Below are 26605 nucleotides of genomic sequence, written 5' to 3' on the forward strand. Positions count from 1 at the left end.
ACATGCTGTGACTTAGCAGATCCCCAGGGACACATGGTCCATGGGCTGCGCCTGTGACTTGTGCACATTCCTGTCCACAGATGCCACACATGCTGTGACATAGCAGATCCCCAGGGACACATGGTCCATGGGCTGCGCCTGTGACTTGTGCACATTCCTGTACACCGGTGCCACACATGCTGTGACTTAGCAGATCCCCAGGGACACATGGTCCATGGGCTGCGCCTGTGACTTGTGCACATTCCTGTACACCGGTGCCACACATGCTGTGACTTAGCAGATCCCCAGGGACACATGGTCCATGGGCTGCGCCTGTGACTTGTGCACATTCCTGTACACCGGTGCCACACATGCTGTGACTTAGCAGATCCCCAGGGACACATGGTCCATGGGCTGCGCCTGTGACTTGTGCACATTCCTGTACACCGGTGCCACACATGCTGTGACTTAGCAGATCCCCAGGGACACATCGTCCATGGGCTGCGCCTGTGACTTGTGCACATTCCTGTACACAGATGCCACACAAGCCGTGAGTGCAGCCCATTCCTGCAGACATGTGACCAAGCACAATACGAAAACTGTTATTGGCAGGACAAGTCAGACAGGTATTGGCAAAGAAAACAGATTGCATGAGCATCTCAGCTCAACTGCTACAGTGATGCAGCGGAGTTTCCAGGGCAAGTCTCCGTGTTTATGAGCAGAGTCTCCTCTGGTGACAAGCCCAGGCACATCTCAGGCCTCTCCGCTGCTTCCAACATTTCTGAGAAAGGTTGGAGAGAGAATTTCCTTCTGCTGTTTCACAACAGATCTCGTCGCTTTGGGGAAGCTCTTATCGCCAGTGGCGCAGAACTAGAGCTTCTTGCTGGGCCCTGATCACAGTAATGGCTGGAATCTAGTCTTTTTTATCAGTACCGACGTCAGAGGGGTGCTCTTCACACGCGGTGCATGTTTGCCAATGTTTTGCACCTTCTGGCTGCAGTCACGCATTCTGCTCCATGGACGCGTCCTTGAAGAGCAGAGCCTAGTTGGTTTGTTTCACCAGGATAGTAGTACAATGCTTCTCTAGCACCTGCTTTGCACACATGAGTCCTAACGCCTTCTGCTTGTAGTTTCCATGTTGAAGTTCAGACATGGGCTGTCAGTTTTGGGGTATGGTTCTGCCACTTGAGCTTTTAGTGGCCCCTCAAGTAGATAAGCCTTTGGCCTTTTAGGTCTAATGGTTGGGTGCCTCTGATAGGCGGCTGCACATTTAGACTCCCCCAAGATTCATCAAGCTTATAAGATTCCCAAAGTTCGCGATGTTTCAAAGACATATCCCACAAGACAGTGGATTTGTGGGATAAAAACTTTCAAAAACTGTTTTTGCAGGAGAATTCTCTCAGAAACAAAGTTTTACTGGATAAATCTCCCTCAAATGAAATCTGTGGAATTTTACCTGTTTCCAAAGTTTTGCAAAGTGTACAAACTTTGCAACTTGAAACGTATGTACAGTTGTGAACTTGACTCAGCTTCACTGCCAGAATTAAAGCATCAGACAACGTTGACTGTAGCTCTCCCTATCTGTGGTTTTGGACAGAGGCTGCTACTCACACATCCAAGTGCAAGGCCTCTGGAAGTTTCAGAGTGAGATAGTTATTTAGCTCTTTAGGGTCCTGGGGTTGTGCATCTGTGGCTCCCTTTTCTCTATGTGGCACCAGAAGCTTTGCATCATATCAACACCATTACTTCAACTTACCACTAACTCCTGTCACACCTTGACCAACATGATGACTTTGGGGCCTCTTTGACTTTTAAGGTAACTTCTGCCCATACTTGCAGTGCAGTACCTTAAGGCCTCCTTTGGAGGAGGGCGGTAAAAGGACATGTACCCAAAACATGTATGCGTCCCACGTTCCGTCTTCCCAGTTCCACGTGAGCTCTGCCAGTTGCTAAAACTTGTGGCTTACCCATGCAAGTACTAAAACTTTGAGGAGCTGCCCGATTTATGGCCGAGCATGAGATGTCAGTCGCAGCAGCGTCCTTACTGTCCAGGTCTGTCATACATGCTATGGCACTGCTTGACACGAAGAGTCCACAAAAGTTCCCAAGAACTGGGAAAAAACTCCCAGCACTTGGGGGACATTGGTTGCATGGTCCCCAGCGCAGGAAACAACGACATCACCCCTTCGCAAGAACTCTGCAACTCCCTCGCCTCATACTTCCACAACAAGATCGCGGACATACACAGCAGTTTCAACAACCAACCAACGCACACCATGACCGACCAACCACCCCCCCCCACCACCACCCTCCACGCCTGGACCCCGATCAGCACCGAAGACACCATCCACACGATGAACTCCATCCACTCCGGATCACCGACCGACCCCTGCCCTCACCACGTCTTCAACAGGGCCGACGCTGTCATCGCACCCCACCTGCAAGACATCATCAACACCTCCTTCGACACCGCCATCTTCCCTGAGAGCTGGAAACACGCCGAACTCAGCGCTCTACTCAAGAAACCAACAGCGGACCCCACTGACCTCAAGAATTACCGCCCCATCTCGCTCCTCCCGTTTCCAGCCAAAGTCATCGAGAAGACCGTCAACAAGCAGATGGCCGCCTTCCTCGAGACGAACGGATCCCTCGACCCCTCACAGTCCGGCTTCCGAGCCAAACACAGCACCGAGACCGCCCTCATCGCCGCCACCGATGACATCCGAGCCCTGATGGACAATGGAGAAACAGCGGCCCTCATCCTCCTAGACCTCTCCGCGGCCTTCGACACGGTCTGCCACCGCACCCTAGTTCGGCGCCTCAGCAACATCGGAATCCAGGACAAGGCGCTGGAATGGATCATCTCCTTCCTCGACGGAAGAACACAGAGAGTCCGCCTACCACCGTACAAGTCAGAGGCCTCCGAAGTCATCTGCGGCGTCCCCCCAAGGATCATCCCTGAGCCCCACCCTCTTCAACGTCTACATGAGCCCCCTCGCGGCCATCGTACGCAAACACCACCTCAGCATAATCTCCTACGCCGACGACACCCAGCTGATCCTCTCCCTGACCAACGACCCCACCGCCGCCAGAGCCAACCTGCACGAAGGGATGAAAGAGGTAGCTGAGTGGATGACGACCAGCCGCCTGAAACTGAACTCGGACAAGACGGAGGTCCTCATCCTGGGCTCCTCACCCTCCGCCTGGGACGACTCCTGGTGGCCTCCCGCCCTGGGCACCGCACCCAAACCGACAGACCATGCACGAAACCTGGGCTTCATCCTGGACTCCTCCCTCTCCATGACCAGACAAGTCAACACCGTCTCCTCGGCGTGCTTCAACATCCTACGCATGCTACGGAAGATCTTCTGGTGGATCCCCACAGAGACCAGGAAGACCGTCACCCAGGCCCTCGTCACCAGCCGACTGGACTACGGTAACGCCCTCTACGCCGGTACCACCGCCAAGCTCCAGAAGAGACTCCAGCGGATCCAAAACGCCTCAGCCAGACTCATCCTCGACATCCCACGATCCAGCCACATCTCCGGACATCTGAGAGACCTTCACTGGCTCCCCGTCAACAAGAGAATCACCTTCCGCCTCCTCACCCACGCACACAAAGCCCTGCACGACCAAGGCCCGAGCTACCTCAACAGCCGAGTCAACTTCTACGCTCCCAGACGCCACCTCCGATCAGCCAACCACGCCCTCGCCGCCGTCCCCCGCATCCGAAGAGCGACTACAGGAGGAAGGTCCTTCTCCTACCTGGCCGCCAAGACCTGGAACTCCCTCCCGTCCGACCTGCGCCTGACCCAAGACCACCTCTCCTTCAGAAAGAAGCTGAAGACCTGGCTGTTCGAGCAGTAGCGGCACCCCCCCCCCCCCCCCAGCGCCTTGAGACCCTACGGGTATGTAGCGCGCTCTATAAATGTCACTGATTGATTGTTTTCTTAAGATGGAGCCACACTATTGGGGTCTTCGTTTGGCAATACCTCAAGTGTTGAGATGGCCCTAAGGCTGGTGGTGCAAGGTGGACACTCTTTAATGTTTATGTTGCACTCATGGTCGCTCGCCTTTGGGTTAGACATTATGTAATAGGCCAGAGGACTTCAAACCGAGAGGGTGGGCTCGTGGATGTCTTCGAGTTGAGGCGGGGGTAGGCTTTGGCCACGATGTGTGGTTATTACACCCATGGGGAGCAGAGACAAACATCATGCTGGAATAAGAGCCGCCTTTTTACTAAAACAAAGAGAGTTTCGCCGTAATGAGCCTTCACTAACGTCTTTCAACGGTCATTTCCTTGGTGGGTCCTGGTGTCAAAGTGTGGGGAGGGGCCGCTACAAATAACACTCAGAGTGACTCAACCGATTCTGATTAAGGATCACACTATGGATACTTTCACACTTTTAGTGAGACCAGGCTGCCAATAGTATTTGATTGCATTTTCAAAATGGATAATTGATCAAAACTGCAATGCTTGAACTGGTAAATTTGTTCTGATCATCCATTCTTATATAGAAATTGTGAGAAAATGATTGTTATTCTGGAGAGGAGGGAGGCTGCTGAACTTCTTTTTACTTGAGGGGGAAGCATGGCATTAAAAAGTTTGAAGACTATTGTCATAGGTGGATGCCACTCAGATTATCATCCCTCCCTCGCACCGGTCCATAGACCCCCAGAAATGAGTTTGGTCTCGCTTGGCAAAGGCGCCCACCTGGGTGGAAAATAACTGTCTACAATGTAACTGTGGTAAAACTGAAACTCTTTTCTTTGGCCGTCAAGCTTTTCTATCTGGTTGTACTCGTTGTGGCCCACAGTACTCCACCCATTCTGGTTGTACTGCTGAGTATCGACACAAACAATAATGTGGTACAAGAATATCGAGGACAGAATATGGAAATGTGAGTGCATATAAGGAAGTATAGATTCACAATTCCTAGCACCTCAAAGATATATGTTCAGTGTAGATACACAAATGTGGATTTAGGTTTAGGAAATCTCGACTTGACTATTAATTTGTATTTTTTTTTATATTCTGTCCTTGACGTTGTGTCTCATCGATACTGTAGTTTCGATATTCAGGGGACACATCACCCACTGCTGCTAGGGTTGCCAAAAACGGAGGCCTTGACTTTCACCCCAGTCTATCTTTTAATAGTCAAGTTATTTGGATTGCCTCATCTTGTTGTGTGATCTTCAGAATGCTCAGGAAAAGTGTCCCTTTTCTTTCAGAGTCATCCCACAGATCCGTTGTTCAGGCTCTTCTCTCTACCAGGTTGGATGATGGAAACTCCCTGGACTCTCCCAGAATGTTTGCCACACGGACTTCAGGTCCCTCAGAAGAAGGCCACCTTCAGCCTGGTTACGGGTCTTCCTCCATGGCCTCCCCTCTCTTGCGAGACCCTCATCTGCTTCCTTCTCAGAAGCGGCATTTCTTACGTCACTCCTTCAAACTTCCAAGCCGTACCCTGCTTAGCCGAGCTCCACCTTGCTTCCTTACATCTGTTTCTGCCTTGCTTCTTCAAAGTCCTCGTATTAAATAGAGCTGGTGCGGTGGTCCTGCTTCTAAAGCCTGCAATTCCTTAACCTTCCCCCATTCCCACAGCCTCTCGTCTAACCATTTTAAGGAATTACATCAAAACCTGGCTTTCCCAGCACTGCTAGTCTCTCCTCCCTGAATTACTAGGGACCATTGTTCTTTGAAAAACGTTACTGCCCAAGGTCCCTAGTGCCATACCTTTGGGTTCCCTTGTCCTTTACAAAAAATGTAGCGCAACCGCATGGTTGCAAGGGATTGTGAATCCTCACCCCCTTTTTACAAGTGGGTTCCCCAGTATTTCCTTTTCCTTCTCACGGTTGCACTTACACACACTTCTTCTCCCTAGCCAGGCATGTCTGACCACCCACCGCTCTACACTCTGGAGTACATTAATAGAATTCTAGGAGGACCATCCCTCCTTTCTGATTCGTCCGAAACACCCATTGAGCCCAGTACCACACTAGTCGAGGAACTAGAGAAAATAAAGAAAAAAGAAGTAAGACTGACGCTGATGATAAAACTTCTTACAGACTATCTGAAGGCTAACACAATCCCAGTTGGCCTCCAAGTCCGTAATATTCCGGGGGTCTTCACCGACAACCCGAAATATTTGAACGGCTTTAGCTACATTAGTACGACCTGCTCCAGGCACTGGATGGTGCTTGGAATTGACATTGCTACAGAGGAGTTAGAAAAAGTTATCAGTGAAATTCACGATCTAGAACAACAACTTAAAGACAAAAACACCAATACTGAGGCCAAAAAACTCCTCGACAAGATTACAAAAAACTATCGAGGACTTCTACAAATTTGAATTTAACAAGAAAACTATAAAAGTAAAAAAAAACATTAAAAGTTTCTCACAAGAAAGAACTTATCCCTACTTAAATAAAGATTATTATACCAACCGTGCCTATACTGGCCCTCAAAATCAAAGACCTTGGGGAAGGTTCAACAGAAGACAAAACTTTTTAGGTGTTTCTGATAGTTCGGGGGACTCATCAGAACACTCAGATCCCAGTGAAAGCCCTGGTCCCTCTCACAGGAATTTTTTAGGGAGAGGCAGAGGCCAACCAGAACCCCCAGGAGCTGGGAGAGCGAAACAGCCACAGAGATGGCCCAACCGCCAGAATCCCCCAGGCGAACGGTTTACCCGCCGGCAACACTACCAATGGTAGACATGAGCAATACTCCTTCTTCCCATACTGAAGGAACAGAACAAGGGAGTGACTTGTTACCTATCTTTAATCTTACTGCACATGTGCTCTTGGATAACGAATTGTCATTACTTACAAAAGGCCTTTCTTTTGTCCCAACTATCCGCCCTAACTTCATTGATGCTCAAACAGAGCTTCTGAGATTCTTCAGAAAGGTCAGACTTCACAGTCTTTTCTTGTTGAACCCTACTCCCATGAAGCACGCAAACACTCCTTTCAAACCTCCATCAAAATTTTCCCCCACTGGCGGAATGGTCCCCCCTGAAATACCTACATTTGAGAAACTTGTTCCCAACGACCTTGCTGCTCTAGAAAAACAAAAATCTATTATCCCGTACAACATCACAATCGAAGAAAAGAAAGCTCTGACCACCTTAAAAAACAACCCCTCCATTGTAATAAAACCAGCTGACAAGGGAGGTGGGAGTGTGATCCAGGAGATGGATAACTATAAAAATGAGATCCTTCGCCAACTGGCTAATGCCGAACACTACTAGAAATTACCACGTAATCCCACAGAGGAAATACAGAAACTTATTTCAGAGGTCAACCCTGATGCCCTAGAACTAGGATACCTCTCCAAAAAGGAACATGAGTTCCTCAACACTAAGGCTCCACGTGTACCAGTCATTTACTGCCTGCCTACCCAAGATTCACAAGAGTTGTGAATCCCCACCTGGTCGTCCTATAGTCTCGGGGTGCGGCTCTGTTCTGGAGCCCCTCGGGCACTATATTGATTATTTTATCAAACCATTTGTCCCCGAAACCTTGTGCTACATCAGAGACAGTATGTCAATGATTAACATGATTGAGGAATACCCATTTGATCCCACATCCAGCACCATGTGTACGCTGGATATGGAATCTCTATACACTAATATTCCACAACACGAGTCACTGCGGGTTATTGAAAAGGTTCTTAACACACGTCCACGCCCACATAATGTCCCATCACTCTTTATCCTTCAACTACTGGAGATCTGTCTTACCAAAAATGTCTTTCTATTCGAAGGACAGTTCTATGGACAGGTACGGGGTACATCTATGGGGGCTATTTTTGCCCCCAACCTAGCAATCCTGTACATGGACAACCTAGAAACATCATGTATACTGACCGCATCAAATCCTTTCCACAGTGGCATTGCCCTGTGGAAACGATATATCGATGATATCTTCATGGTATGGAATGACTCATCTGAATTGCCTACACATCTATTGCACTGGCTAAACAACAACAGTAATGGCCTTAAATACACACTGGTCACGAGCAAGGAATCAATCCCCTTCCTGGACTTAGAAATTAAAAAAGTAAAAGTAAAGTCCACATTTGTAAAGCGCACAATCACCCGTAAGGGTCTCTAGGCGCTGGGGGCCGTCGGGAAGATTAAGCGAGCTATTGCCCAGAGTCACATGGTGCTGGGCTAACCTGCCGCCGGAGCCGGGGATCGAACCGTGGTCCCCAGATTCCAGCGTCAGTCGCCCTGGCCGCGGCGCCACACCTCTCCCAGAAATTAAGCACACGGAGGGCCGCCTGACCACTAGCCTCCACAGAAAACCTACTGAACGAAATACCTTGCTTAATTATAGCAGTCACCATCCCCGTGCCCTCAGAGACTCCCTCCCCTTTTCACAATTCCTCCGTATTCGGAGGAACTGCTATTTTAGGGAAGACTATTTTAATGAAGCAAAAACCCTCAGTAACAAGCTTAGAAATAGGGGGTACCCCAGAAAATTAGTACGGCGTTCCATGAAGCGGGCATGGTATTGCCCCAGAGAAACCCTGCTAGAACCAAAACCAAAGATAAATCAAGACAGACTTGTATGTGTAACTACTTTTACCCCAGCATCCAATGCTATAAGGAAAAGGGTCTTAAAACACTGTCCTGTACTGAATGCCGGGGCATTGAACCTGGAACACCCAATATTCGCTTTCAAGAGAGCAAAAAATGTAAAAGACCATTTGGTGAGGGCATCCCTACCACCACCCAATCTAAAAACCACGATCAATAATGTTTGGGGATTACCTGCCATAACAGGTCATGCAAAATGCGGCAGTTGTGTAGGATGTGACTTCACCATTGAGGGAAAAACATTTACCTTTGGCACAATCACCGTTGACAGAAAGCACTTCACCAACTGCAATTCATCCAACGTAGTGTATGCTATTTTTTGCCCATGTATGTTGATATATGTAGGTCAAACTAGTCAGAAGATAAAGCTCCGCATCGGACAACACTGCAGCAGAATCCGCTGTAACACTGCAAATGCCCCCCTCGTTGAACATTTCAAGGACAAAGGCCATACTGAAAATGACTTGACATGGACAATCATTACTTTGGTAAAACCACCTCCACGGGGCGCAGATATATCACAACTGCTGAACAAGGAGGTGCTACATTGGATACTGCGTACCAACAGTATCCATACAGGACTAAATTGTCTTGAGGACTGGACATCCCTCTTTTGACCACCTGGAATTTAACCTCTAAATTCTCCATAGTACTTGCCAAGTTCTGTCTTTTAATTCTATATTTTTTTGACAATATTTGTAAATATGCCAGACATTTTTAACGTTATTGTACTAGTCTAGAAAAGTCACTATTATTCACCACTCACCCACCCGAAAATGGCCCCGTCACTACCACTTCGTCCGAAGCCCATTCCAAAATGGCCGCCGCGCTCGTAACGTCGAGTCCCTTCTCGATTTCCAAACACTTCCTTATCCCCTCTCCTTCCACGAGCACACCAGCGATCCCCGCCCATCTGAATCCTGCATTGTCATTGTGCAACCCAACCAGGAAGTAAGTACCTGTTGAACTTTATGGTTTTCCATGCTTCGATTAAACCGTGTTCCTACTTCTTCTGTAATTCTGATTTAATTTCCCCAGTGACACACGATTGGTCCGGTCTCCTATGAAGAGGCTCCCTTGCCCTGGTTTGGTAAATATATCACGAATACTTACCATATCACCTAAACGCTCCTTTTTAACCCTTAATTAATTAAATTTCTCCCCCCTTTTTTTGGTAGGCAAAAAACCGAGCCCCCTGCTCAGACAATTGAGCACTCGGCTCAACGCCATTGGTTACCTCTCCTTCCGTAAAAATATATAGCGGTTGGACCAAAACTGGGAATTCTTTTAATTCACAGCCTTATTATGCCCTTCCTGATTCCCTCACCACTGCGCCGTATGTTAAAATTCACGTTTAATTCACTTCATCTGAGTGCCTTGAGGACTATGCACATAGTTGCCGTTTTTCAAAAATCGCCCACCGCCTTAGTCTAGCCGGGAGCAATTTTAACAGCCCTGCTCGCTCCATTGTACCATGTTACAATCAGGCTACACGGTACCAGAAGGAAGCTCCTCAAGTGTACCCTGGCTCATTTAGGTTGAAACACCACGCCAGACTCGGATTCACCGACCAGTTATATTATTCCTCGGGACATCGTGATCCTTTTCAACGCATGGACTTAGTCGCTCCCAGAATAAATACCACGTAACTCGCATGTCACTAGTCTATCACTTAAAGCTTTATATCACATTCATGTGCCGTCTCTTTTAGACCCTCACTGCGCCGCAAATCGTATGTCATTCACTTGACCGTTGTTGCTAATTTAGTAACATAGTGAAAACGCACTCTTGTCACGGATGGTCAACTGTGTCACATGCCTAGCTCATGTTATTTACCCTCATTCTTATTCTCTCTTTCTTTTGTTTTCTTCCCCAATACAATTTTATGTAATTTATGTGTGTAGGCTAAAACAAATTGTGAAATATTTTCAAGACAAGCATATCGTTTTTTGTCCTGAAGATGATGCCAATTATCTCTGTCTAGGCATCGAAACGTAATCGACATACTAGCGTCAGATGTATAAAAGAAAATAGATAATTATTATAATGATGCTTTGAAATGTATTTCCGTCTGTTCACTGATTCACTAGTATACAGACCGCCTCGTTCGCTTTAACTCTATCCCCTTGTTTTGTCTTGTCCCCTGTGGGTTACTGGTTGTACCCACTGTGTAAAAAATTGTGTACATTTGCTACTTACTTAAATTAAAAATCCTGTCCGACTGGACAAAGGTCATACTTACCATTGAGCGTATGTCTAATAATTGTTAAGATCCCTGAATTACTAGGGACCATTGTTCTTTGAAAAAATCCTTCTCAGAAGCGGCATTTCTTACGTCACTCCTTCAAACTTCCAAGCCATACCCTGTTTAGCCGAGCTCCACCTTGCTTCCTTACATCTGTTTCTGCCTTGCTTCTTCAAAGTCCTCGTATTAAATAGAGCTGGTGCGGTCCTGCTTCTAAAGCCTGCAATTCCTTAACCTTCCCCCATTCCCACAGCCTCTCGTCTAACCATTTTAAGGACTTACATCAAAACCTGGCTTTCCCAGCACTGCTAGTCTCTCCTTCTTCGCCCCCGAAAATGATCTTCACTTTATAAACCTCTTTCATTTATTCATTCATTAATTTAAGTGTCAATGAGAGGGCAGTCTGAAACAGAAGTGCAATAACATGTGCTTTTGTAGATGTACCGTATTTCTTATTTTCCCCACTGGTGTAATATTTTCAAGTCCTGCTATACAAGCAGCTAACGCTTCTTCATGGGCGTTGTCCTCTTTTTGTCTATTGCCCCCTATTTCTCCCCATATGCACTAACGAGCGTTCGTCGTGTTGTTTTAAGGAAAAGCCCGAGCCCCATAAAAGTTGACTGCATAAAAGGAAACTGGCCGGCACATGTTCCCAGCGTGGTGACCCGGCCCTTGCTTTTGTAAGTGTGCGGCAGGCGGGAGATGCGCAGCGCCGCACAGCGCCGCGGGGCTGCACATCTCGGCCCCCCACTCCTCGCTTAAACATCCCCGTACTTTGCTTTTCTGTGATATTATTGTTTCCATGAGCGCCGCCTCTGGCACAGGCACCGGAGCCCGGCCTTCCATAAATCATTTCAAGATAAAAGGGGTTTAAAGAGATTGAGGGGCTTTATTCCAGGGAGGTCAGGAGGGCGCCGGTGTGAGGAGCTGAGCTGGGATGAATCAGCCGGGGATCACACGGTGAGCTCCGTTACACTCCGTGGCTGGGATCCAGGGGGCTTACGGTCGGTGGACGAGGACAGGCAGGAGTGGATTCCTCCCGGTTTAAAGCGGTCGTGCCCCGACAGATGCCGGCTGCACCTCCCGAGCACCGACGCCTTTTGCGGCACACGCCAGGGACCCACAGGTGCCCGGACGCGCCGGCTGCGGCACCTTTCATGCTATGGAAACGGAATCACTGCTTGGAAGGCAGCGGGGGTGTTTTTCAGCCAGCCAGACTCTCTTGCAAACTCCGTACAACCTTTATCAGTTACAGTACTGTTTCTGGTTATTTATAAAAATATATTATAATTTCAGACGTTTAAATACATGGCGTGGATTATATGGAGACGCAGAGAAGAACACCTGACCGGACCTTATAAATAAGTTATAACTAAATATATATCTAGATAGACAGAAATATAGGTCTGTCGTCATTCTATGTAGTTAAGATTGCTGTGCACTTTCTATCCTGAAATGAAGCAATCGCTTTTCGCCGATAACATTTCATAGTCAAACACATGACACCGTTGCCGCGGAGTCCCTCCGCGCGTGGGATCTGGCGAGCACTTGGAAAGGATTTTATATTTTAAATCACATTTTCTGAAGTTTTTGTGTAACACTTTGAACGTGGGCTCTTGTCGGTGCGTAAAACTGTGTTAAAACGAACATACTTTACCGTCCACGTACAGCCCACTGAAGGCACGGGCGCTATCACAAACGGTGGCACGTACCTCCACACTTAAAACATGTCAAGTAAGTCTGGGTTTGCACATTATTGGAGCACGTGCACGTGCACTACAGACAAGGTCCCCTTCAGAAGCAGTTACACATGGGGCTCGTGCTGTCCAGACACAATGCAGCGAGGAGCAGTGAGGAAAGCTAGCACGAGGCACGCTCTCTTAAGCATCCTTAGCAAATGTAACACAACACATCTACACCTGTAACCGACGAATGTGCACTGAGTTAAATTAACGCGCACGTGTTATTAGAAAAATACACCTGCTAAACCGTCCAGGGATCATTGGGACTAATGAATATTCATGAAAAGACTGACCCTTGGTAGGCTGCCATTAACCGGCACCCCGACAGGAGTAAACATAGGGGAATATTTGTTTAAATGTTGCATCTCCCCTGACGGACGCAAGAGCGAAGCAACTCTGAAGTTAGATTGATCACGCCATGCAGGGCCACCTTGCTTGGCTTTGCGTGGCTCAATAAATCTAGAGGAACCCAACGCAGCGCAAACTGCTGGGCAAGGACTGCGTCGTATTGAACATCTTTAGATGGTTTCCTGTCCTTTCCTTGCACTGGCGCCCTTTTAGCTGCCTAGAGCCAACGCAGGCACCCTGGCGCTGTGGTGCAAGGATGCCTCCGTTGCAGGCAGGATTGATTTTGAACAGGAAAGTGCTCCTTCCTGCACAAAAACCATCCTAAGAGGCATTTTCCTCTTTTTAAGTGTGCTGCAGCACACGTAAAAAGAGGAAACAATGAGAAGAAATAAAGATATTTCTCCTGGTTGCTCCTCTGATGGGGAGGAGTACAATGGGGAGGAGTACAATTCTGACGTATTTCCAGGTCTACCAATGATAGTAAATCTGGAACTGTGTCAGAATCCATCGGTGGATTCTTCGAAACATCCACAGCACCCCTCGCTGCCGCAGAGTAACACAACGCAGTCATTTGCGAGTGTGCTGTTTTAAGACTCTACAAGGGGGTGGTGTACTAGCAATGTGCACGGGGATGATGTGCTAACAAAGTACAGGGGGAGTGGTGCATTTAACACGGGGAACATCCTTTACAACGCAACTTTTACCACGCAGTGCCTTTACGACGCAACTTTTACAACGCAAACCATTACAACGCATTGCGCTGGGGGGCGCTCTAGGATAGGGAATACGTTTAATTTACTGTCCAACACCTTCCCTAGTGTCCACGGGGACTGGAGTTGGAATAGTAAATTAAACTATTCACTATCCAGCGCCCCAAAGCACTATGCGTTGTAATGGTATTCGTTGTAAATACTGCGTTGTAAAGGCATGCGATGTAAAAGTATGCGTTGTAACGTCATACATCCATTTAACACTACACACAGAGGTGATGTCCTCAACGCCCACGAAAGTTGACACTGGCCTCACAGAGCGAATGAATACATGGGACTTCTCTTTGACGTGCATCCCAGAGCACCTTGCATTAACAGTAGTAGGAGCAGGACAGGAATTAAATATTGTAATGGACCGGATGCAGGGCACGAGCTGAACCCCAAGCAGTGCCCGTGATGGGAGCACACAGCAGCCTCCGAGGACCGACCCCAGCTTGGCTCTCACAGGGTCATCAGGGGTGTCTCGTGCCAGGACATCCTGAGAGAACCCGGAAACACCAAAGATGAGTGTCATATTCAAGTAGAAGCGCTGTGCTTTCCATGGGTACAAGGGTCTTCGGCGTGGGGTGCAGAGAAGGCAGAGGAAGGGGCCTGATTGACACACTGGGTCAAGGTTAAAATGTCAGTGCCCAGGTAGGACATCTGATTGACACACTGGAGGGTGCCCACAGGTAAGTAGTCAGTCCCAGGTCGGGGGCCTGATTGCCACACTGGGGGTATCTCACAATGGTACAATGTCAGTGCACAGGTAGGTAGTCTGATTGACACACTGGGGGTGTGCCTAATGGTACAATGTCAGTGCCCAAGTAGGGGGTCTGATGGACTTGTTGGGGGTCAATCAATCAGTTAATTTGTAAAGCGTGCTACTTACCCGCAAGGGTTAAAAGACGCTGGGGAGAGGGGGGGTGATGCCGCTACTGGTCGAAAAGCCAGGTCTTGAGTTGTCTCCTGAAGGTCAGTAGGTCTTCGGTTTGTCGTAGGTAGAGGGGGAGGGTGTTCCATGTCTTGGCGGCGCGGTGGGAGAAGGATCTGCCTTCGGAGGTGGTTCTACGGATGCGCGGGACCGTTGCCAGGGCGTAGTCAGCGGAGTATCCTGTTGGGTACGTAGAAGGAGAGTCGGCTATTGAGGTAGGCTGGGCCGGTTTTGTGGAGTGCCTTGTGTGCGTGGATCAGGAGTTTGAAGGAGATCCTTCTGTCGAAGGGGAGCCATTGTAGGTTCCTCAGGTGGGGGGTGATGTGGTCGCGGCGCGGGACGTTTGAGGATGAGGCGTGCAGAGGCGTTCTGGATTCTTTGTAGTCTGTTGATGAGCTTGGACGAGGCTTCGGGGCAGAGGGTGTTTCCGTAGTCGAGTCTGCTACTGACTAGGGCCTGGGTGACTGTTTTCCTCGTGTTTGTCGGGATCCATCTGTAGATCTTGCGGAGCATGCGGAGGGTGTTGAATCAGGTGGAGGAGACTGCGTTGACTTGTTTGGTCATGGTGAGTTTCGAGTCGAGGATGACTCCCAGGTTGCGTGCGTGGTCGGTAGGGGCCGGGTGGGTCCCCAGTGATGCTGGCCACCAGGAGTTGTCCCATGCTGAGGGGTTGGGCCCGAGGATGAGGATCTCCGTCTTGTCTGAGTTCAGCTTAAGTCGGCTTTCCTTTATCCAGTCGGCGACGGCCTTCATTCCCTGGTGGAGGTGGGATTTGGCGGTGAGAGGGTCCTTGGTGAGGGAGAGGATCAACTGCGTGTCGTCGGCGTAGGAGATTATGTTGAGGTAGTGCTGTTGGGCGATGCGCGCTAGTGGGGCCATGTAAACGTTGAACAGCCTGGGTCTGAGGGAGGATCCCTGTGGGACGCCGCAGATGATCTCTGAGGCCCCGGACCGGAACGGGGGAGGCGGACCCTCTGAGTTCTGTCAGAGAGGAAGGAGGTGACCCAGTCCAAGGCCTTCTCCCGGATCCCTGCGTCTGGAGGCGCGTACGTAGTGTGTGGTGGCAGACGGTGTCGAAGGCGGCGGAGAGATCTAGGAGGATGAGGGCCGCCGTCTTGCCGTTGTCTAGAAGGATCCTGATATTGTCTGTGACGGCGACGAGGGCGGTTTCGGTGCTGTGGTTGCTGCGGAATCCTGATTGGGAGGGGTCCAGGATGTTATTGTCTTCAAGGTGACGGGTGAGCTGGATGTTAACTATCTTCTCAATGACCTTTGCTGGGAACGGAAGCAGGGAGATGGGCCAGAAGTTCTTGAGGTCGCCTGGGTCCGCCTTGGGTTTCTTCAGAAGGGCATTGATCTCTGCGTGCTTCCAGTTCTCAGGGAAGGTACCGGTCTCGTAGGAGAGGTTGATGATGTTGCGCAGGTGGGGTGCAATGGAGTTGCTGGCTTTGTTGAAAATGTGGTGTGGTAGAGGGTCGGACGGGGATCCGGAGTGGATTGTGCCCATGATCTTGATCGTGTCCTTGGTGCTCACGTTGGTCCGGTTTGTCAGGGAGTCTTGGACGGTGGGGTTCGGTGGGTCCAGTGCGGTGTGGCCTGTAGGGGTTGTCCGGGATTTGAAACTGTCATGGATGTCTGTGATTTTTCGGTGAAAGAAGAGGGCCATGGAGTCGCACAGGGCTTGCGATGGCAGGATGTCGTTGGCGCTGAAGCTGGGGTTGGAGAGTTCCTTCACAATGTTGAAGAGCTCCTTGCTGTTGCGTGCGTTGTTATCAAGGCGGTCTGTGAAGGAGATCCTTTTGGCGGCCCTGATGAGGTGGTGGTGGTTGCGGATGGCGTGTTTGTGGGCAGCGCGGCTTTCCTGCGTCTTGTCGCTATGCCATATGTTCTTCAATTTCCGGCAGGTGCGCTTTGAGGCGAGGAGTTCCGGGGTGAACCAGCTGGCTCTTTTGCTGGTGTCTCTGTTGGTGGTTTTTTTCAGCGGGGCTACGGTGTTGGCGCAGTCGTTCATCCAGCGTTCAAGGGTGAGTGCACAATCATCGGGGTTGGTGGGATTGGTCGGAGGGTTGAGTGCGAGGCTTGTCTGTAGTTGTTCCTCAGTGACTTTGCCCCAGCGGCGGCGGGGGATCTGTAGGGTGCGGTGGTGTGTGGGGGGTTTTCGGAAGGAGAAGTGGATGCAGTGGTGGTCTGTCCAGGTGAGTTCGGAGGCGTGGCTGAAGGTGACGTGGGGGCTTGAGGAGAAGATGGCATCAAAAGTGTGACCGGCGATGTGGGTCGGCGTCGTGACGAGCTGTTTTAGTCCGAGGTTGGCGAGGTTGTCGATCAGGGTGGAGGAATTGTTGTCGTTGTTGTTCTCCAGATGATAGTTCAGGTCTCCGAGGAGGATGTAGTCGGTGGAGGTCAGCGCGTGCATGCTGAGGAGGTCGGCGATGGTGTTGCAGAATTGATGCCGGGGACGTGGCGGTCTGTAGATGAGGGTGCCTCTTAGGGTGGTCTTCGGGTCAGTGTGGATCTGGAAGTGCATGTGTTCGGCGGTGCTGAGGGTGTCGTTGGTGTTTGTTGAGATCCTGATGGTGTTTTTGTGGACGATGGCGATTCCTCCGCCGGCCCCGTTGGGGTGGTCTCTGCGGGTGATCTTGTACCCGTCGGGGATGGCTATGGCAATATCTGGCGAGGAGGCTTTGTTCATCCAGGTCTCAGACAGGGAGGCGACGTCCGGGGATGCAGTGTTGAGTAGTTCCCAGAGCTAGATGGCGTGTTTGTGTGCGGAGCGGGTGTTGATCAGGATGCATCTAAGTCGGTTGGGTTCTGTCGTGGCGGGTGTCCCGGTGCCTTCGAGTCAGGAGAAGCTGCAGTTCAGGCAGGTGAAGGGACCGTGGGTGCGTTTCGGGGCGGCCTTGCAGCAGGTGTAGGTCCTTCCTGGGTTGAGAGCGACGAGGGTGTTGGCGTCGTAGCGGAGGCGGACTTCATGGCTGGTGTGGGGGGCAGGGGTTCTGGCGCTGGGCGCGGTCCAGACGCGGATTGGTGCAGACGGGCTTGCCTTAGGCGCACCCGCTGCACGCGGCCGCTATACGGCCGCCATATATGGAGAGGAGGGGAGGGAGGAGCAGCTGGGGGGCGGGAGGTGTGTTTGCAGGGGCAGCAAATGGGCGCGGAGGGGGCGGGCCGCAGAGGAAGCAGCGGTGGGGATGGGGGCAGGGAAGCGGAGCGGAGCGACCGCGGGAAGGAGACGGGCAGGGATCAAGGGGGCACGGAAGTCAGCAAGCGGGGCACAGAATCAGAGGGGGCAACAGCAGGAAAACACGGGGCACAGAATCAAAGGGGGCAACAGCAGAAGAAAACGGGGCACAGAATCAAGCAATGGGGCACAGAACAGAACGGCGAGCGGGGGGCATGGGGGCACAGAAGAGGAGCGGACAGGCAGAGAGGGGCACAGTAGAGCGGAAATAAACCAAGGCCACTACTGGCCACCAGGAATGAGGCGCAGGTGGAGCCTGCGGGTGGTGTAGGGCCTCGACTTTGGCGGTGACCAGTACACCTCAGCGGGGGTGCAGGCGGAGCTGCAGCGGGGGGGGGGGTGACCTACCAGGAAGGTCAAGGGTCGCTTGGGTGTGCCCAAGTGTACAATCTCAGTGCCCAGGTAGGATGTCTGATTGCACAGTGGGGTGGGGGGTGTCCCAATGGTACAATGTCAGTGCCCAGGTAGGGGTTCTGATTGACACACTAGCGGTGTGCCCACAGTTACAATGTCAGTGACCAGGTGGGGAGTCTCATGGACTTGTTGGGGGTGTGTCCCATAGGTACAAATTCAGTCCCCGGTAAGAGTCTGATTGACACACTGGAGTGTGTCCCAATATTCTAGAGACACCGGCTTCCTTCGAGTGAGGCATCCTTTATTTGGTAGACTGTCATGGAGGTCACTTCTCCAGATGTGGTGTTGGACCACTTAACATTGATTGGGCATCTGATAGGTCACCACATCTGATGGATGAACCTATGGTGGCTAAGAAGGAGTATCCACGACTGCATGCCTACCACCTAGGGCAGCCATATCCCTAGGAGATAGTCCCATATAAGGATTTTACTTTTAACCTATGACCTACAGGGTCCAGATGACTAACGCTGAAGCCTCAGTGCACAGAGCAATCTCACTGGATAGATGGAAAGGTGGGGATGGATGGATTTAGATTGATTAATGGAAAGATGGATGAGAGACAAAAGGATGGATAGTAAGATGTATTGTTGGGTTGAGGAATGGGTGGCTGGATGGTGGATGGGTGGGTGAATTTATTAACAGATTAATACATGGATGGACAGACAGACTTACAGGTGCATAGATGGATGGATGGGTGGATGGATAGTCCCGTACAAGGATTTTACTTTTAACCTGTTTTCTCCAGGGTCCTCAAGACTAATGCTGAAGCCTTAGTGGACAGAGCAATCTCACTGGATTAATGGACAGATGGATGGATGAACGGATGGCCTAATCTCTGAATGCCATAGTGTACGTTTCCATTAGTAATATTCTGTACACTGTGAGTAGGTGAGCGTCAAGGCATCTTTAGAATATTTGGTATTCCTTTCTTTCTTTGTCTCTTTTTTTCTTTCTCTGATGAGCCGTGCCTCCTGATATTGTAGACCTCTCAGCTGCCTTCAACACAGTCACCCATCCCACCCTCATAAGCACCCTGGAGTCTCAAATGGGATTCACCGTCCATGTCCTTCACTGGTTCACCTCCTACCTTTTCAAATGACACCAGTTTGTTCACATGGACACCTCCAGGTCACAAAGGATCTCTCTCACATGTGGAGCCGTCCAAGGTTCTCTACTCACAGCTAACAGCATCAAGATTCATCAGAATGCCAATGATACACAACGCCAGTAGAAAGTCTCCTCTGCTACAGGTATCCAACACCTCAAACACTGCCAGCACATCATCCAGACCTGGATGTCCAGAACCTATCTGAAGCGTAACTCAAACAAGACAGAAGTCTGATAATTTGCCAAGAACAACAACCAAGATATAGTGAAAACCTGACCAAATGATATGAACCTTAACATCTTTGAACCCCAGCCGCGGCCCGTGCAGGTAAGATCGGTGGAGCGGACGGGCCTGGTGGGGGGGATTTCGACAGACGACAAGGGAAATTAATTATTTATTTCTTTTTTCCTCGTGGTCCTCTGTCAAATCCCCTCCCAACCCGGCACCACTGCTCTTACCTGCACTGGCCGCAGCTGTTGAGCCCCATCTTCCTCCGAATGCTAAGTCACTTGGATTTACTGTGGACATCAACCTCAGTAAATCCTGAATTAATATGATCACATCACCCCCCATCCTGATGGAACTTCCTTTGCTCTCCTTGCTGGCCCAAACCATCTTCAAAACCAGTTGCATCATTTACAAAGCCATCACGTCCAGCACCCTCACTTATACTATAGACAAGCTCACCATTTCTGGTGGATCCTGCACTGCCACAGCCAGAACACCTTCAGACTGCAGACCACGAAGTGCAAGACATTTAAAATAAGGCAGCAGGCCATGTCAATCCATGCACCCAGGATCTGGAACAACATCCCGGTGTACACCAGGACTGCCCCACTGCTGCTCCAAAATAGAAAATAGTTGAAGATACGCCTCTTTAAAGAACACTACATGGCAATGCATTGACCGTCCACAACACAGCTGCCTCTCCTAATGTACTTACAAATAAAGTGGTGTTCCCATTTGGGTTTCCAACTTTTGGCAGTAAAAGACCGTCCCCAGTACTACCATTCAAGGAGTGCTCCAGTACTACCACAGTAGTGTGTCCCTAGCGGGGGACCACAGTGGTAGCATATAGGGGGGTCCTATTCCCTGTCACTGCCCACACTTTTGCAGGATAGAGGTTCCCCTAGTGCCCCCTACCCCCTGTGTTGTCAACGAGGCACGATTCCAAGTTGTTGCACCCTTACTGCCAGTACTACCAGCTGGTGCCCCCAGTACTTGCAATACACCTAACGGATGCCCCAGTGCTGTCAGCCACCTCCAATAAAACCAGGGGTGTCCCCAGAAGCATTAACTAGAAGACCCCAGCTTGGGACCCAGTACTGCCAGCCACAGGAGTGTGCCCTCTGGTGCCACCCTCCTATAAGCAGTACGGTGGGTGTCTGCAGTTGTCGCAGCCAGTACTGCCAGTGAGGTACTGTCTACTAAAGCTGTATGAAACAGACCCACTATATGTCTTTGTCACTTCCAGGTTTCTATTCATGGTGTGGTGCATAGGTAGGAGCATCATAAAGGAAATTGCGCCTGTCAGCAAATAAGCTCTATCTGACTACTGACCCCGATGGAAAATCCTTACTATATATTGCTTCTCTATTTACTAACTTCTACGCTAACTTTACATATTCTTCCAAAAAAGGACAAACAGTAGAAATTCAATTTTTTATAATATCTTGATTGTTTTTATTTAGTGTTTATTGAATTATGTTTTAATGCTCTAAAAAATCAGTAGACAATGAATTTGAATTAATTCTGCAATATATCAGGTTGATGTGTCACAGTACATTGTAAATGAAAATGCATTTTACTCTCTTTTAAAAAAAAAAAAATTCTATCTCTGTTTTTATTATCTAAATCCTCTATTTGAAGGTGCTTTAAAATGTCTGCTATATATAGCCGAAATAAAGTTTGTTTGACTTGACTAATGCTGGCCTCCCCTTGACGGGACTGCGGTGCCCCAGGGGGGCCTGCATTGGTACCCCATTATCAGTGAGGGGGCTTCCTCCACCCCCGCCCCCCGTGCGGAGAGAAGGAGTCGGCACTTACCACCACAGCCCGATGATGTTGGCCGGACACAGGAGGATGAAGAACAGCCCGAGTTGGGTGCTGGAGGGGGGCAGCATGCCGGCTCCGATGGTGGTGGGGGCCACAGCGCGTCCTTATTCTCCCGGGAGGGGCTTCGCACCCCCAAGCAAGCTGCACCGCGGCTCCAACAATCCCAGGTGTGTCCGATGCGTGCGCGGCTCCTGCAGGTGCGGGGGCCCGTGGCCCGGTGAGCACAGGAGGGGGGGGGGGCACAAGGAGGCAACCGGGGGCAGAGGAGGGGGCCCGGCCCCGGCGGGGGGCGATGATATACTCTGAGGTGAGAGTTTCAAAGGTTCGGAGGTGAGCTGTAGGCTCCGGACACTGATGGAGGGGAGCAGTGCTGAAGGTGGGAGGGGGCGCTGTGTGCGGGGGTGGAGTCCCAGGGGGGCAGAGGGGGGGGGGGCGGCCCCGGCGGGGGGGGGGGGGGGGCGGGGGGCGATGATATACTCTGAGGTGAGAGTTTCAAAGGTTCGGAGGTGAGCTGTAGGCTCCGGATACTGATGGAGGGGAGCAGTGCTGAAGGCGGGGAGGGGGGGGGGGCGGGGGTGCTCTAAGGCTGCAGAGGATTTGAGGGTTAAAACGGCTTGCGTGGGGTCTCGGACAGGTGATCGGGGTTCAGTGTGAGTGCCCTGGTAGCCCGGAGCCCCTGGTTCCGAGGGGTGTGGTGGGGGGTGAGGGATAAGTGTGTCCGGTGGTGGCAGTGGGAGGGGGGTGGGGGTGCAGAGATGGAGCCCCTGAGAGCAGGGCTCACCGGGGGTACCTGAGACTGACGGCAGCGGAGCGGACAGGACCCGGCTCAGCTGCGGCTCCGGTGCAGACTGAGGAATCCGGGAACGAGGCGTCCAGGAGGGGCTGAGGGCGGGGGAGGGGAGCGGGGGCGCACGGGAGGGAGGGGGCACCCCGGGGGTGGAAGGGAAGGGGCATCAGGGCGCGAGGCAATGAGGAGAGGGCATGGGCACACCAGGTACACGGGGGTGTGGAGGGGGCAGGCAGGAGGGAGGGGCGTGAGATGACAGGGATAAGAAACCCGGGTGAGAGGTGGGTGCGGAGGGCAGGGCGACCTAGAGCCAGAGGGCACCTGGGTGAAAGGTGGGCACAGGGCATGCGGAGGTCGAAAGGGAAGGGCGACCTAGGGCGAGAGAAGATAGGGTGAAGGCACCTGGGTGAAAGGTGGGCACAGGGCATGTGGAGGTCAAAAGGGAAAGGTGACCTAGGGCAAGAGAGGATAGGGAGGGCACCTGGTGAGACGTGGGCACAGGGCATGTGAAGGTGGGAAGGGCGACCTAGGGTGAGAGAAGATAGGGGAGGGCACCTGGTGAGAGGTCGCCGCAGGGCATGTGGAGGTCAGAAGGGAAGGGTGACCTAGGGCAAGAGAGGATAGGGAGGGCACCTGGTGAGACGTGTGCACAGGGCATGTGGAGGTGGGAAGGGCGACCTAGGGCGAGAGAAGATAGGGGAGGGCACCTGGTGAAAGGTGGGCACAGGGCATGTGGAGGTCAGAAGGGAAGGGTGACCTAGGGCAAGAGAGGATAGGGAGGGCACCTGGTGAGAGGTCGGCACAGGGCATGTGGAGGTCAGAAGGAAAGGGCGACCTAGGGCGAGAGGGCACCTGGGTGAGAGGTGGGCACGGGCCATGCGGAGGTGGGCAGGGCGACCTAGGGCGAGAGAAGATAGGGGAGGGCACCTAGTGAGAGGTCGGCGCAGGGCATGTGGAGGTCAGAAGGGAAGGGCGACCTAGGGCGAGAGAGGATAGGGTGGTGGGGCACCTGGTGAGACGTGGACACAGGGCATGTGGAGGTCGGAAGGAAGGATGCCCTAGGGCAAGAGAGGATAGGGGAGTGCACATAGATGAGAGGTGGGCGCAGGGCATGTGTTGGTCAGAAGGGAAGGGCGACCTAGGGCAAGAGAGGATAGGGGAGGGCACCTGGTGAGACGTGGACACAGGGCATGTGAAGGTCAGAAGGGAAGGGTGACCTAGGTCAAGAGAGGATAGGGGAGGGCACCTGGTGAGAGGTCGGCACAGGGCATGTGAAGGTCAGAAGGGAAGGGTGACCTAGGTCAAGAGAGGATAGGGAGGGTACCTGGTGAGAGGTGGGCACAGGGCATGTGGAGGTGGGAAGGGCGACCTAGGGCGAGAGAAGATAGGGGAGGGCACCTGGTGAAAGGTGGGCACAGGGCATGTGGAGGTCGAAATGGAATGGTGGTCTACGGCGAGAGAGGATAGGGGAGGGCACCTGGTGAGAGGTGGGCACAGGGCATGTGGAGCTCGAAATGGAATGGTGACCTACGGCGAGAGAGGATAGGGGAGGGCGAGGGGAGAAGGGCTCATGAGAGGTGTGGCGCCGCGGCCAGGGCGACTGACGCTGGAATCGGGGGATCAGGGTTCGCTCCCCGGCTCCGGCGGTAGGTTAGCCCAGCACCATGCGACTCTGGGCAATAGCTTTCTTAATCTTCCCGACGGCCCCCAGCGCCTAGAGACCCTAACGGGTGATTGTGCGCTATACAAATGTGGATTATTATTATTATTATTATTATTATGAGAGGGAAGCAGGGGTATCGGGGTGATGGAGGTGGGATGTAGGCTAGGAAAGGGAGTTGATGAGACACCTGGGTAAGAGGTGGCCACAGACGATGGAGGGGGCATGGACAGGTACGGGAGAAGGGCCTGGGTTCGAGGGGAGAGGGTGAGTTGGGGCGTGTAGATGGGAGGAGGTAATGCGAAGAAAGCCAGAGTTACTCCCCAGTGTCTGTGACCGAGCAGCCCCCCCAAATAGTCCCTACCCGGCAGGGATATTATACTGCCCTTGTTCGAGAGTGGAGCAGCCCTAGCGACCACCAAATATTGCAGCAAAGCCCCTGGCACACGCTGCCCAGCGCCCCCTGCTGGAGAGGAAATAATGCGAGGAACCCCATGGAACTTCTTAGGGGGAAAGGAAAGCACCCGATACAACACCCCCTCAGTTTCTGATCATAAGGAACCCCAGAATGTCAATTCAGACGTCGACATATACACCACATCCAGCAGATAAACTCCATAGTCAGCATTTCAAATTCTGGATAATTGTAATATTACTTGCCCAAGGTCATGGACTTCAATTCTCATCATGCTTTCCTCCATCTCTGGAGTAAACTGACACCACTCAACCCCCTCACTACAACACCCCAGAGATTCTATACCCGCTCATAAGTTCAATTTTCTGAACCATACATTTCTTCAGTGGCCCTCTGTTAGCTTTTTAATACGTCCTTTAAACCCCTAAGATTGTATAAGAAGAAAAGAAAGGGGTGAACGAGTTCACAAACTTCACATTTGGCCCATTTTGTAAATTTCAGAATTTCATCCAACTTTGCTTGTGGGAACAAGTTTTCACACACATTTTTGTGAAAGATTTTTTTCTAGCAAAATCATTCTCCGAAATTGCAAAGTTTGCCTCCTTTAGAACATTGTGTAGGTTTGCTGAAATGTCCTGGAATCCAAATGGACCTATCCACAAAGTTATTTTAGAGTGCGTAAAATAGGATCACTATATGTACAACAAAATGCAATCTAAAAACCTCGGGCAGAGAACTCTATTTCTATAATTCCTGGACAGAGCTCTCCGCTGGATGGCAGAGAACTGCACATGTGTTAGAATATGATTCAGTAGTAAATGTGAGAGGCTCAAGGGGAGTGGTGTGAACATGGGAAATAATTACTAGAAAGTGGGTGGTATTGAAGGAAATTAAAGGTGGTGTCGAGAGATTGTTTTTCTAAAACAAAACTCAAACCCACAAAAGAGTTACACAATTGAAATTCAGAAAATACACATTACATCTACCTCTGTAGTACCACTGACAAACCGGTCTTAAATTAACTCTAGTCCATCACTGGTGTAAGTCAAACGTCCCACATGGCCTGCCATTGGTACTGCAACACAGTCATATAAATAAAAACAGTGAGGACAGGGAATCACAGTAAAAGAGAGACATCTAAAAATACATTTTAAACACCAATATGAATACAACTTTATGCAAATTAATTTGTTTCATTTTGTAATTTTTTTGCAATTAAAAAAATTAAATTAAAATGTTTAATATGCATGGCATTTGAAAATAATACATTGTAAAGATAACTTATTCGTGTAACTTAAATCAAAAATACAATGCACATCACTTGCATCCAAGACTGTGACACATTCAATACAAATGATACTGTAAAGTGTGGGGGAGGAAAAACGAACATTTTAATTAATTGTATTTTGTTTAAAAAAACATTACAATACAAAGAAAAAAATATTAAAGAATGTATTAAAATGTTACTTTTTAGTGCAGGTGGACGTCCTGTGTTAGTATGGTAGGTAGTCCTAGGTGAATAGGGATTAAGGAAATAAACAAAAATAAAACATATTTTATATTAATATAAATTCATTTTCTTAAAATGTCTTCTTTTTTCATAGGTAGAGCTCCGCCTCAGGTGCAAAGATTTCTACAAACAGGTAGGGCGCTGCTAATAGTAACTTTACACTTGTAAAATCAGTTGCTATGAACCTCTGACCCCTAACCCGAGCAAGGTGAAGACTCACGAGTCTACATCAAGGTATAAATCTACACAATAAACGGTGAATTTCATCAGGACGTTCACACCTAGTTGAAGTTGTAGATTTACAAATGAGGAGCTCTACTCCTGCAACCTTACCTATGTTAATAGATTTCAAAATGTTTTTTTACCAGACATTGTTCCCAAAAATCATCTTCTTGTTTCATAATTCCACAACAAGAAATATTCTCAGCAGAAATGTTTTTGCAAAGATATTGCTTTTGGTAGGATTTTTAACTTCTATTGAAAAAAACGTACATTTTATGAAGTTGGCAGCATTTTTAGAAACTTCAGAAAGCTGGTAATTTCCCAAATTGTGTGTTCCCTTGTTTAACAGTTGAAGTTTCACATAGATAAAGTGTTTGTGTTAACATTGTCTGCTAAAACTGCTCTCTGACCTGAGGAGATGTATAAAATAGTCATAATTATGTGAAATACAGAAGATGCATGCTTTGCCCAACCTTACTGACAAACTTACAAGTTCACCAGAGTGGAAGAAGTTTCTTCAACTAAAATGAATAGCAACATGTGGCCCTCTCTGGGGTAGTAAAACATGTAAGTGTAACTGGGGAAAAGAG

The 26605-nt window shown here is 50.1% G+C and overlaps 1 protein-coding gene and 1 long non-coding RNA gene across 10 annotated transcripts in view; one reads left to right on the top strand and one right to left on the bottom strand.

The window, feature by feature from the left end:
* Positions 1-21489, bottom strand: part of WNT6 (Wnt family member 6) — a 657721-nt gene extending 636232 nt beyond the window's left edge. The window contains exon 1 of the mRNA XM_078679225.1: positions 21413-21489. Coding sequence (XP_078535351.1) covers positions 21413-21489 — 77 coding nt within the window. The remainder of the gene's footprint in view (positions 1-21412) is intronic.
* LOC144822101 (uncharacterized) overlaps positions 1-26605 on the top strand; it is a 1825698-nt gene that overhangs the window by 811742 nt on the left and 987351 nt on the right. For 7 of the 9 annotated variants that reach the window (XR_013608557.1, XR_013608561.1, XR_013608562.1 and 4 more), the window contains one exon: positions 25888-25926. This is a non-coding gene — a long non-coding RNA (uncharacterized LOC144822101). Of the gene's footprint in view, positions 1-19003; positions 19147-25887; positions 25927-26605 lie in introns of all 9 variants that reach the window. The other 2 variants (XR_013608558.1, XR_013608559.1) reach the window with 2 other exon arrangements.

Source organism: Lissotriton helveticus, chromosome 3_1 (genome assembly GCF_964261635.1).
Source record: "Lissotriton helveticus chromosome 3_1, aLisHel1.1, whole genome shotgun sequence".
Taxonomy (NCBI): domain Eukaryota; kingdom Metazoa; phylum Chordata; class Amphibia; order Caudata; family Salamandridae; genus Lissotriton; species Lissotriton helveticus.